Consider the following 12,481-nt stretch of genomic DNA (forward strand, 5'->3'; position numbering starts at 1 on the left):
GGCTGCTGTGCAATCCACTCAAAATACATAATTAGTCAATACCTTTAAAATAGAATACTTTTTATAACTAAGAACACAATTCACTTGAAATGTAGTGTAGGTTTAATGTCCAGAGTGTTTTGTTGGGGAGAGTGGTTGGGCTTTGCAGCCAGCTGCTGACGTATTGGCACATACAATTTGTTCTTTCCAATATTAAAATTAACTCTCATAGGGACTTTATACTTTAGTTATGTCTTTTTTCTTCTTTTCTGGAATACAGGTAAGCTTTGTTATAGAAGCATTTCAAATACTGTGCGAAGATGGCAAGCCTGATGAGTCAGAGTCTGTTGACCTACGTAGAAGAAGGAAATGTTCCTGCTCTGAAAGCACTTCTCGAGAAGTGCAGGGATGTAGATGAGAGAAATGAGGTAAGATGGTTTTTGTGGAGGTCAGTTTTGTATTTTTGCTCTTTAGATGTAGAATGAATAATCAGCGAAATTGCACTGGTTATTTAATATACACATTTCAGTTTTATTTTCTACTGTTTCCTTACTTTTGCACAGACTGAGCATGCAGTATTCAATGCAAGCACTCTAGTATCCTTCATTCCAATTGTTTTTTGAGTGTTCTGAGCTGGAAAGCGCGGATCCATCCTTTCTTTATGTATGGAGATTATATCTGTATTTCTGCAGCTGGGAATTGCTTCTTAGTTCACAGATCCAGTTGCGTGTGCTCTCTTTCCCTGTCCATTTTGGATGAAACCTGGGATGATAACCCCTACATCCTGGTTTCCAGGCAAGAAAAGCTTGGTTATACAGTCCAAATAGGAGCATATTTTGGAATTTAATCTGAACAGATGCTCATCTGGATGAAAAGATAACAATCCAGAAGGTAAGTCTAGGTGTAACCAGGAGGATTAAATGACTTTACCTGGATTACACAGGAAGCCTTGATGGACAGTAAGAGGTTGAAACGTGGATTACTTTGAATCCTGGGATGGTGTGATAATTGTTAGTTGCTGCTTTGCCATTTCATTTAGTCTTATTTGAGCATATCACCATTAGCAACTTAATTTCATTGTACTTCATTAAGGCTTCCAGGGAGTTCTTCGGGAGGTTTGGTTCACACAAATGTTTGTTGCCAGTGACTGTTTCCATTGTTTTGTGTGATGTTTACAATTCAGGTTATCTTGTTGCACTGTTATGTTTTTTGTGTGCATTTTAAAAATAAGCTTAGATGATAGGAGTAACACGTTTCATCTTCTTTAGTAGACTTGCTGGTTTGTTAGCGTCTGGACTTGTATTATCAATGCTAATTTCAGTTCTGATTTCTTAAATGGTTTTGTGCACCTGGAAACCTTCCAACTTAGGTAGCATCTTCAGAGAATCAAAGATTCGTAGAAAAACCCAGGGCAGAAGGGACCTCTGGAGGTTGTTGGATTCAGCCTCCTAATTGCAGGGCTAACTTCATAGTTAGATCATGGTGCTCAGGGATTTAGCAAAGCAAAATTTGGAAGTCTTCAAGGGTGGAGATCCTGCACCCCCTCAGGACAGTGCTGCAGTGCTTAACCGGTCTTTGTTTAAAAATGTTTTCCATGTGTGTTATTAGGGTATCCTTTGCTGCATCTTGTGACTGTTGCTTCTTGTCTTTTTTTTTCTCTCTCCCACTCAAGTCTCTGCATTTGCCTTTGCTGAGCTGCGGGAGGGTTGTCAGCCTGTTTCTCCAGCCTATCGAATACCCTGGGAATGGCATCCCGGCCCGCTGGGGTGTGCACCACATGTGTAGTGTGGGGGGCAGCCTGTGAGCTTGCTGAGGGCACATCCTGTTTCCTGGCTCTGAGCCTTGATGAAGATGCTACGATGTTAGCCCCACGTGAAACAGTCTCAGCCAGATACCCATAGTCTGGCATTCCAGGCAGTTTTTTCTTTGTCTTGTAGTGTATGGAAGGCTGGCTTTCCAATCCTCTTTTATTTTTTAAAACCTGCGTAAGGTGAAAAAGAATATTTTGGAGTGGAAACTTTCAAATGGGATGTATTAGTCAAAACCAAACTATCCTATAAATGTGAAAACAATGTACAGAATTTAGCCTTTCTATAGTTACTAGCTCTGATTTCACTCAAGACAATTTTTGTTCGTTGTCAGCATGTTCATTCATGCTGTGTGTGTGCATGTGCTGAAGCATTTGAGATGGAAAAATTCTAAAATTTCAGACTATACACAGCATGCCAGGTGGTGAGGCTTATGTATATCTGAGAAAGAGAATGACCTCGTTCCTCTGACGGTAATTCTTCCCAGCAGCATGGCTGAAATCAGACCAGATAGTTAGTCTTTGTTGGCTTTATCAACAGTGCCACTGCCTTCTCTTCTGATTTCTTCCCTTAGTGATGGCACTAAATACACTCCTGGGTTTCAGTAAGTGCCTTTTTTTTTTTTGTTTAACAGAAATCACTTCCACAATACTTTTTTTTTTTTCTTCAGTCTTCTGTTATCATTGCATTGGAAAAGGTGATTTCTGGACACATGTATGGTTTGCATCAGTTTTAAACCCATGAGGAAGGTGTGTGTCTGGAGGGGGAAGGGGGCACTGCCTGTATGTAGCGATAATAGGACTTTCTTTAAAGGTTAGCTCTTCATTGGAATTCAATTGCATTAAGTGCAATTCTGTTTCTAGTTTTAGACTTGCCAAGACCACTTTTTCTTGGGTACAAACAAAATAATGAAGCAGGAATGCCAGCCCCAGGGGAACATGTCTAAAGAGATAGCTGGTGAGCCAAGGCTCGCTAAGTGCCAGGACCTCCCAGGCTGCAGTGACTTGGCTGGTGGTGGGATTACCCACGTTGCCACCAGCCTTGAGCATCTTGCCTGTATTTGTCAGGAAAAACTCGGATGTTCCAGTCAATTTGTGCACGGATGGTTTTGTTGGATTGATGTCAGCCATTTCGGTTAAGTGCAGCAAGTCTCAGTCTCCCTTCCCCATGTGTCCTTTCCCTGGGTGCTGTCTCCTGAACCAGTGAACCAGATACCTTGATTACTTAACAGCTGGTGGTAGGTGCTTGTCCTGTGTAATGTACTTTAATCCTGACAATCTGCAGTTTTCTTTAAGGTGTCTTTCCTTCTGCTCTTTTAGTCTCGATACTTAAGTACTTTCTGAGCCTTCAACGCAGACTTGACGCTCATCTGATTTATTTATTTATTTTTGAGTACTTATACTTTATTTTTTTTTGATGACCAGACCTAAATACCACTGTTTGTTTTTACTAAATGTATTTTAGAACCTAAAAGCTAAGGTATCCTTTTGAACGTATACAACAACATAAACTTTTATAAAACTTTACTTTCTCCCTTTAAACAATTGCATTGCTGGCTACTAGGTTATATTGTGAATAATGCTGATGGTTAGCCATGTCCTGGGGAAGATTCTGTGAAAACCAATTCGAAAATAGCTGATGGCCCAGAATGCTTTTTTCTTTTTTCTTTTTAATTCTATCAATGAAGTTTAGTGAACTTTGTTCTGGTTCTGCTTTGACACTTTTTATTCTTTTCAGGGAAACTGCTGATAAATAACTCCTTAAGTGTAGTGTTTGCATTATTTATCAAATGCTTTTAGTAGACTAGATAATATTGAGTTTTTTTATATGGTACAGAGAAAAGATAAAGGGGAGGTCATCAAAGACTATCCATTTATTGAACTTGTTAAGATTAAGAGTTCTACTGCAAAATTCATTAAAACTTAGCTTTTATCATGCAGAACAATTGTATCTGAAGGCTTTCTGTTTGTGGATAATTCTGAAGAGAAGTTCTCTGATGCAAAATAGGATGATGAAGGGTGATGGATTGTAACTGGCTTTTGAAAGATCTTTCAAGGCCAATAAACCAGCTTTTGTATCTTTTATCTTCCCTGAGATGAGGCTGCTTGTTAAGAACCTGTGTTGCACAGGAGTTGAGTGGTTTCTGTATTTGGTATACTACCAAAATATATCTTTTTGCTATGTAACTTGACTGTTTTTTCCTAGACTTCAGCAAGAAATCTCATTGTTACTCTGAATCAGTGTGGATGTTTTTAATGTCTGTTCTGCTTCCTAGGCTAGTCGTACTTATTTCTTTTTAAATAATGGGATTGAATTACTTTAAGATGTCAAAATGTAACAGGCAGTGTTAGAGACACTGAAAATATTTTTAACCCTGTAATTTTTTTGATAGCCATTTTTAACGTCTGAAATGTGTGGGTGGTTTTTTTATCTGTTATGGGACAGGATGATTTTAATTGTATTTTAATTGCAAGTTTACTGTTTAGTTTATAAAAACAATCCTTTTCACCGCTTCTCATTGACAAAACCTGGAAACTAAACTAAATGTTCCTTTGTAGTTTTTGGTCATTTATTTTCAGTGTATGTGCACAATTTGCTTCGCTTCCCAATGAACTCCTTTTGCCTGTCGCTTGAATTTCAGAATGGCCAGACTCCCCTTATGTTGGCTGCCGAGCAAGGCAATTTAGAAATTGTCCAGGAGCTTCTCAAGAAGGGAGCTAATTGCAACTTGGAAGATGCGGTAAGTATTGGCACTTTGTTAAAGTACCTAACAGCAGAGGAAGAAGAAATTTCAAGTCAGGGAAAGTAAAGATGTTTAGATGGGAGTTCAGGGGACAGGGAAGAAGAGATAATGGAAGATGATGACATATAAGAGAAATTCAATCCAGAATTGCCTCTCTGTCTTCCTCAGATTAGACTCCTTGTAAAGAAAAGGTATATCTAAGATTCTTTAAATATCTGAGAGTCTCTGCTGAATGCTGCTGCTATTTTTTTGTGGGAAGTTAATACTAGGAAGGAATGGTAATGGTATTAGCAGTCCTTGAGATAAAAGTATAGGTGGAATAGAGAAAAACTGTATCAACAGGGAGGCCCAAATGGTTTTGGTTCTGGCAGTAGCGATGTGGTATGTCTGGGTTGTTTTTGTTTGGTTTTGGTGTTAATCAGTAAGTATTGAGGGAGAATTTCAGTTAAAGGATTATTTCAGGTGAAAATCAGAACAGAGAAATAAAGAAGGGTGTCAAATTTATGAATCATCTTTCTGCCCTCAAAGAGGATGACTGTAGGTGAGAGATGTCCAGAAAGGGTGAAGAGGACAGAAGCGTTGAACAGTTTTGAAAGATGTATATATTTCTAAGAAGAGTGATAAACAGAAAAAGAATGTTGTTTGTTTTGAAACTAGGTCATTTATTTCTCCTGCACATAGTTTAATTGCAGCAGCATAGACATCCGGGAAAGATCTGGTATAAAACCTGTCATTTGAGAACAAAAAGGAGACAGTGAATGCCAAGCATTTTTTGGAGACTTTTTCGTCTTCTGTAAATGATACAGTTCATATACTTAGAGAAAGAATAGTTACCATATAAACTGTTGCTGCATTTATATATACATAGCACATAAAAAACAGTCCACACCTGCACGTGGTTTGAGCAGTGTATGGAAGGTGAGTGTAATGCAAGAAGAAATTCATCGCAGGCTTCTGGACCTGTAACAATGGAAATAAGTCTGATCCTCCTGAAGTGATCATAAATCCGAGAAGCAGGGCTCTGACCCAAACTCCTCTGTGTATTAGCCCCTTCTGTGCTGTCACCTATTGTATGTGGAGACAGACCACCACCATTTTCTGTGGTCTTAGTCGCTGTCTAGTCCCAGTCAGCTGTTCTGAATGTCTCGATATTATTCTCTAATCCTTTGTAGGTGTTGCTTCCTCTGTAAAAAAAAATAAAATAAATAAAAAATAAAAAAATAAAAAAATTTAACTGAGGAGCAGAGAGTGGTGGTTACTGTGGAAGAGAAGAGAGAATTTGCAGTGGCTGCTGGTCTGTATTTTCAGGTGTAAACTATCAAGTTGCCTATGAGCTTTCTTTTTGTATTTTTTTTAAAGTATAATTCTTAAGGAGTTGTGGATTTCCTGTCATGCGAATTTACACTTGAAAAACAAAGTGATTGAACTGAAATATTGAATGTCATTTAAAACTCTTTTCATTTTTTTAGGATAACTGGACAGCTCTTATTTCAGCAGCTAAAGAAGGACATGCAGCTATTGTAGCAGAACTACTCAATTATAATGTCAATTTGGAGCATCGAGATCTGGTATGTGTTGTCTTAGTGTAAAAATAATTCTCCATATTTTTAGTGAGAAGAACAATTTAGTGAGTTAGCAACTTTCAGTTCTGTAAAAACAGGTCACTTTTTTTAATGCTATTCTCCAGTTGACTACTCAGTGCCATTAAAATGGGAAAATATATAATTAAATGCTGTTCTTACAGTTTTGAAATAGTTGATTTAGTGTTAAAGTCTGCTTTGGAATGAAGCTAAACAGAAGAACGGTGGTTGTTTTCTTGTGTGTGTGACTTTTCGTTGTTACTTTTTTAGTATTTTCATAAAATACATGTTAAATCTTTCCCAAAAGGTATCTGTTTGTATTTACTTTTTCTCTGTACAACTGTGATTATCGATCCAGCAATTCTTGTTCTCAGTATACTGGGACTTGATTTCATTCATCTTGCCACATTTTTAATATGGAAGAGTGGACGCTGTAGTCCAGTCCACCTGAAGAATTACAGAGATTTCTTATGTGGTTAATGAAGGTTTGATGCCTCTGAAGAGCTACAAACTCCTCTATTGATTGAAGAGGGAGTTGGGTACCTCCAAGAACTCATTTCATTCTGCCTAAATAGTAAACCACTGGGAGATTTCAGAGTGGAACTTCAATTATAGGAAGCTCTTGAAGGCTGCGGCATGTTGTGATGTCCAACTTTTTCATAGCATTATAGTGTTGGTCACACCTGCATGGCAAGCAGTACCTTTCTAGGCCTCTGTCAGTCTTGAGGGATCTTTAACGTCTGAAAAGATGTATTGTGGAGAAATGAAATTGTGCTTACAGTTAAGAGGCATACTGTTACTTTAAAATTAGTTTTGGTTACCTGACCAGTCAGGTGCCATAGACAGTAAAACCTCTGTTTCCTTGCTTACAAACTTGAATGAATGAACCATTAAAGTTTGAAGTTAATTGCTATTACTACTCCCTTGAGAGGACATAAGACCGCTTTCATAAAGAAGGAAGTCATTACATAGTTACTTTATGAAGGACAGGTAGGTGTCTGTTCGACAAATCAAGAATAAATCCATCAAAGTTAATTGACGTGGATTCTAGCTTTTTGTTTTCAGATAATGCTTTCTCTTTGGTTTGTGTAGTTACTGGATTTTTATGCACTTGGAATTGGGCATTTATGGGGAAAATTCAGGAACATTTAGGATAAGATATTCTCCCAGGCTTTGCATATAGCAGGAAATCAGTACTTCCACACATGGATTTATTAGGATTATAAGATTGTGTAGTCAGTCTTTGTTACATCTTGGACTTGCCAAACAGTCTTGAGACAAATGCCAAACTAGAAACCTAATTATTGACTTTAAATTAAAGAGTATATTCCGCTTATGTTGTTTGTTTGAACTGTGCTTGCCAGGGAGGATGGACTGCACTGATGTGGGCATCATATAAAGGCCGTACTGAAGTAGCTAAGCTCCTACTTGAAAAAGGAGCAAATCCAAACATCACTGGAATGGTAAGTGGTTGTTTGTTTTTGTTTTTGAAAAACAAACAAAAAACACAACCTCTCTTTCCTCTTCTGACAAAATGTTTAAAATCCTGAATCCTGTGTTAATCTTATCTTGACTAAACTTTTAGTGTTCATGGCAATACAACACCAGTCATTGTTTTACTCATGCAAGTGGTTGCTTTAATTCTTTATGACAGCCAGTGGTTTTTAATGAGAATAAATGAATGCATACCTCTTAGTAAGATTCAAATCAGCAAGAGAGGAGATAAGTACTGTATGTAATGCTACTTGTATAGCAATTGTCATTTTTCTGCATGTGTGAGTTTATGGAGTAACTAATATGAGCAGTTTAGAAACAACAATTTGTTTTCATTGGTGCAGAAGTTATCAAAGGGGCTAGATCATATGACTGTGCCATGCTAAGATTTTGAGATTTTTTTTTTATTTTACGAGGCTTTCGGTAAAATACGTGCATCATGACACTTGAACAAACAGATGTGACAGTATAATCAATTTGGTGTCTGAGGTGACAGTGAGCAACGGAAAAAAAAAACAACAGTAGCGACTTACCTATTGCAGATTAAATCTGCTTTGCATATGGAGCTTCTGTATGCATGATACGATTGGTCTGCAGCCTTGATTATTGAGGGGTAATGTGTACCTGTTTTGTTTCTCACTTACATTACAAATGTATATTAAGATAAGGGTATGAATTTTTAAACCTTGTTGAAGGAGTTACAGGATTGTTTCAAAGCAGCAGACCTTTTTCTAGCCATTATCTCGACAGTGTACTAGGCAATAGTTACTGATACATTACTAGTTTTAATTTCATAATTTCCTTCTGTGGGTTTATCATCTCTTGGAACATTTTTATTAATATTGGTCGTAAAAAAAAATAATTATGACTTTTATTTCATATGGTTCGTATTTTCTTTCTTCAAAGCAATACAGTGTCTATCCAATTATTTGGGCAGCAGGACGAGGCCACTCGGATATAGTACATCTTTTACTCCAATATGGAGCTAAAGTGAACTGCTCTGATAAAGTAAGTTATGTTTATGTAATACTTAGTTTCTTTAATGCTTAGTACAGTTCTTGTAAAAATGAGTTCTGTTATTTAGCATGTCATATCCTAAAATAATTTTAGTTAAAATTAAAATATATCAAGTAGTTTCTGACTGAAAAACACCTGCTGTTATATCTTGCCCATGAGATGAGAATTAACGTGTTAGATTGAGTCAATATACTTGCAAGAGGTTTTTCCATAGTATGGTTAAGATGGCTGTAAACACTTATTTCAGTGGACCATATCTCTGTTTTCTAAGCTGTTGTAAACCTTGCTACATTAGGTTGCATAGACAAATAATTCTTACAGCTAGAAATGTACAAAGGAAAAAAAATGGGTTTTCAGATACATTTGTTAACTTTTAAGACCAAATTTGATCTTTGTAGTAGTAGTGCATTGAAGTATAGGACAAATGCTAAATTGTAGAAGATACTAAATAAAGAGGCGGTTATGGAAAAAATGTTAATAAATATTTTTGCAGTATGGAACCACCCCATTGGTTTGGGCAGCTAGGAAAGGTCATCTGGAGTGTGTGAAATACTTGCTGCAAATGGGAGCTGATGTTGATCAAGAAGGAGCTGTAAGTAACTGCTCATTTTCTAGCGATAAAATGTGGGTACATCTGTGTCTTGTTTTAATTTTGTAATATAACTAGCAAAAAAAAAAATGAAAGAAGATGAAATGTTGATGTTGGAGTATGTTAGTTTCCAGCTAATTGCAAACTACAAAGAAACACAAGGCATCTTTTGAAAATAATAGTGTTGCACCTTTTCAGAGCTTAGGATTTTTTTTAAGGTTTCAGCTGCATTTTTTTTATTTTTAAATGAAATAGGTTTTTATTATTTATGTAAGATACTAGATAAAATACTAATTTAAAACAGAATATAAGTAAATTTAATTGAAAAACTATGTAGGACAACTTGATATTCATACCACTATTCCTGAAGTTCTTTGAAAAAAAACCTTTTTGAACAGTATTGGCACATGTGGGTGCCTTGATAATAGTAAGTTCTCATATGGCAGGAAAGTGATTGTACAGTGCATACGACATTCAGCAATTAAAATAAATTGACTAGAGCTTTTTTATTAGTTTCTCTCTTATTTTAATAGAAAACATAGCAAGTGTACTTTAAAAGATAAATCTGAAATAACACTTAGATGGTTAAAAATGTAACATCATTGGGTGTTCTTTTGTTATTTAAACTGCTGATATAATGATGGTTTCTGTACCAACTGTACAACAAAAATATATTTTTTTTTTCTGTTTAAAGAATTCTATGACTGCACTTATTGTAGCAGTGAAAGGTGGCTATACTGACTCGGTAAAAGAAATCCTGAAAAGGAACCCAAATGTGAACTTAACAGATAAAGATGGAAATACAGCGTTGATGATTGCATCAAAGGAGGGGCATACTGAAATTGTGCAGGATCTTCTTGATGCTGGAACTTATGTGAACATTCCTGATAGAGTGAGTACATTTTCTTATTATTTCCTTATTGTGGCTTTACTATGTGTATAATAATAATAATGTAATATATGTTTAAATTCTAGTATATGCAGGTTTGCAGATACACTTCTAACTTTTCTGCCACCTAGGGGCAGAAAACAACATTACACAACAAAAACAATACTGCAACTTTTTTAAGTGGCAAATGCTGTTATGAGAATGTGAAAGAAAATCACTTTCTTCTAAGAGTTCTTTTTAACTCTTTTTCTTTGAGTTTCTTGAATTGAAATGCCACATGGAAATTTACAATATCGTTGTATGTTGCTTGTGTCTGTAACATGAGACTTATACTGAACTATCATGCAGCTTTGGGGCATTTTTTGGGTGTATTAACATACGTGGTAGTGCTGTTAAAATTGGAAATCAGTGGATGTCATAACAAATAACGTTTCGGCATCTGCCTTCATCTTTGGCAATTAAACTTATTAGGATTAGGAAATCTGCATCTATGAAAGGGAGACTTCAGCTCTGATTAAGACATGTAACAGTGACTGTTAAAGGTGCACTGTGTACCTCTGAGTGACCAGAGCACGAATCACTAGCTAGCCATGCAGTGCTTTATTCAGTTGCTTATGCACAAGTACCGTAGACTGCCTGCAGCATTGCCTTGGTATTCATTTTTTCTGAAGTGGCAGGGGCCGGCTGAGCACTGCAGCCTAGGGTGTTAAAGGAGTTTAGATAGTGGGTGTTAAAGGAGTTTAGATAGCTAAACTTATGTGCCTCTGTCAAGATTGGTATATTTCAGAGCAGTAAAAAGGTTTTGAGGTGTTCCTGTCCTAAACTGAATTCCGTGGGAGTTGCAGAGACATGAGGAAAACCTCCTAATGCTTGCTGTGTAACTTGGAAAGGATTTGTGGATGCATTTTTCCATATTTCACATCAGCTTTGTGCATTTCTTAGATGGTTTCATGCCAAGCTGCGGTGCTGCATGTGACAAAAACTTTTCTTCCTAATAACAATACTATATGTAAACAGGATAGCAGTATAATGTACACACGCACAAATGTACTTTAAGATGGGGATCTATTTTTCTTTGGTGTTTGTTTTGCCCATTGATTTGTATTTAATCTATTTGGGAGGATTGAGAGGGGAGTCCAGGAGTCCAGAATTGTTTCTTATATATACTTTTTTTCTTTTTGCCAGAGTCTTAATCTGTCTTCTATATTCTATAACATTTTCCTTTTTTTTTTTTCCAGAGTGGAGACACAGTGCTGATTGGGGCTGTTAGAGGTGGTCATGTTGAAATTGTGAGGGCCCTGCTCCATAAGTATGCTGATATAGACATTAGAGGTCAGGTAAGTACAGCAATGTAAACGTTAGTGTAGTTCTTGAATGCAAGGTGAATTTGGGTATCAAATAACTATATCATGTTTCTAAAAACAGCGCTTTAAAAACTTGCTCAAATTCTACTCGGTGGGGAACTCAGATTCCCATCAAACATGAAAAACTGCACTGCAACATGACACATTCTGTGATATCTTTAAGCTGTAAGGCATATGTAACTGTAATAATATGCTAAGCAGCATTTTCTTCAGTTACTCTATATAATGGTTAAAAAGCAAAGAATGCTGAGCTTATTTCACCAGTGCAGATTTAAAATTGTGAAATACATTAAATAAGCAATTTATTTTAATATTCACTATTTTTTTAATAGTAGTATTACATTAATATATGATACCCCTTAGGTAATATCTGTTTGCAGTGGTGTTTAGCCAGTTCTGTTGCTATGCTTGGCTGGTTCTCTCTTTCATAAATTTCCTTGCTTACATTGAGCAGTATTGTCAGTAGCTTCCATATTTTCTACCTACCCTTCCTTTCATTTTTTTGTCCTTTTTAACTAAACAACCAAGCAGTCCATGAGTGCAACAGTTTTATTGGGATATGCTATAAAAGAGACAAGAAAATTGATTTTTTTGAAGGCCTGGAAGTGGTTATTACCTCCATGTTCTAATAGGATAGAAATCTTTTCAAACAAACCACCCTCCAAAACAAACAAACAAAAAAGAGAAACATAAATATTATATAACAGGGGAAGAAAGAAGATGCTGTGGAAAAAGTTTTTTTATTTCATTAGAAAACATATATATTTGATTTATAACTGAATACCCATGTATAATTTGGGAGATATGCTTTGGAAACTGTTTCAAGATAGTTTGGCTCAGCTCGTATTGTTAAAGTTCAGGTTTTTAAAATAGGTTTGCGCTTTATAGCCAGATTTCCCCACTGAGTTCCACTGGTGTACCAATTAGATTTGGTAGTGTTTTCCTTTGCCCTGAATTGTGCTAAAATTTGCTGATTTGTGTGCTGTTTTCAATATGATTGCATTTTATATACAGGTTT

General features: G+C 36.3%; 1 protein-coding gene across 4 annotated transcripts in view; it reads left to right on the forward strand.

The window, feature by feature from the left end:
- The window catches only part of KIDINS220 (kinase D interacting substrate 220), a 73,426-nt gene that overhangs the window by 6,638 nt on the left and 54,307 nt on the right, over window positions 1-12,481 (forward strand). For all 4 annotated transcript variants that reach the window (XM_083828274.1, XM_083828273.1, XM_083828272.1 and 1 more), the window contains 8 exons: window positions 260-407; window positions 4,429-4,527; window positions 6,000-6,098; window positions 7,475-7,573; window positions 8,511-8,612; window positions 9,115-9,213; window positions 9,905-10,102; window positions 11,338-11,436. In XM_083828274.1, the coding sequence (XP_083684400.1) occupies window positions 300-407; window positions 4,429-4,527; window positions 6,000-6,098; window positions 7,475-7,573; window positions 8,511-8,612; window positions 9,115-9,213; window positions 9,905-10,102; window positions 11,338-11,436 (903 nt within the window). In that variant the 5' untranslated portion in view covers window positions 260-299. The remainder of the gene's footprint in view (window positions 1-259; window positions 408-4,428; window positions 4,528-5,999; window positions 6,099-7,474; window positions 7,574-8,510; window positions 8,613-9,114; window positions 9,214-9,904; window positions 10,103-11,337; window positions 11,437-12,481) is intronic.

The sequence above is a fragment of the Anser anser genome, assembly GCF_964211835.1.
Source record: "Anser anser genome assembly, chromosome: 3".
NCBI lineage: Eukaryota > Metazoa > Chordata > Aves > Anseriformes > Anatidae > Anser > Anser anser.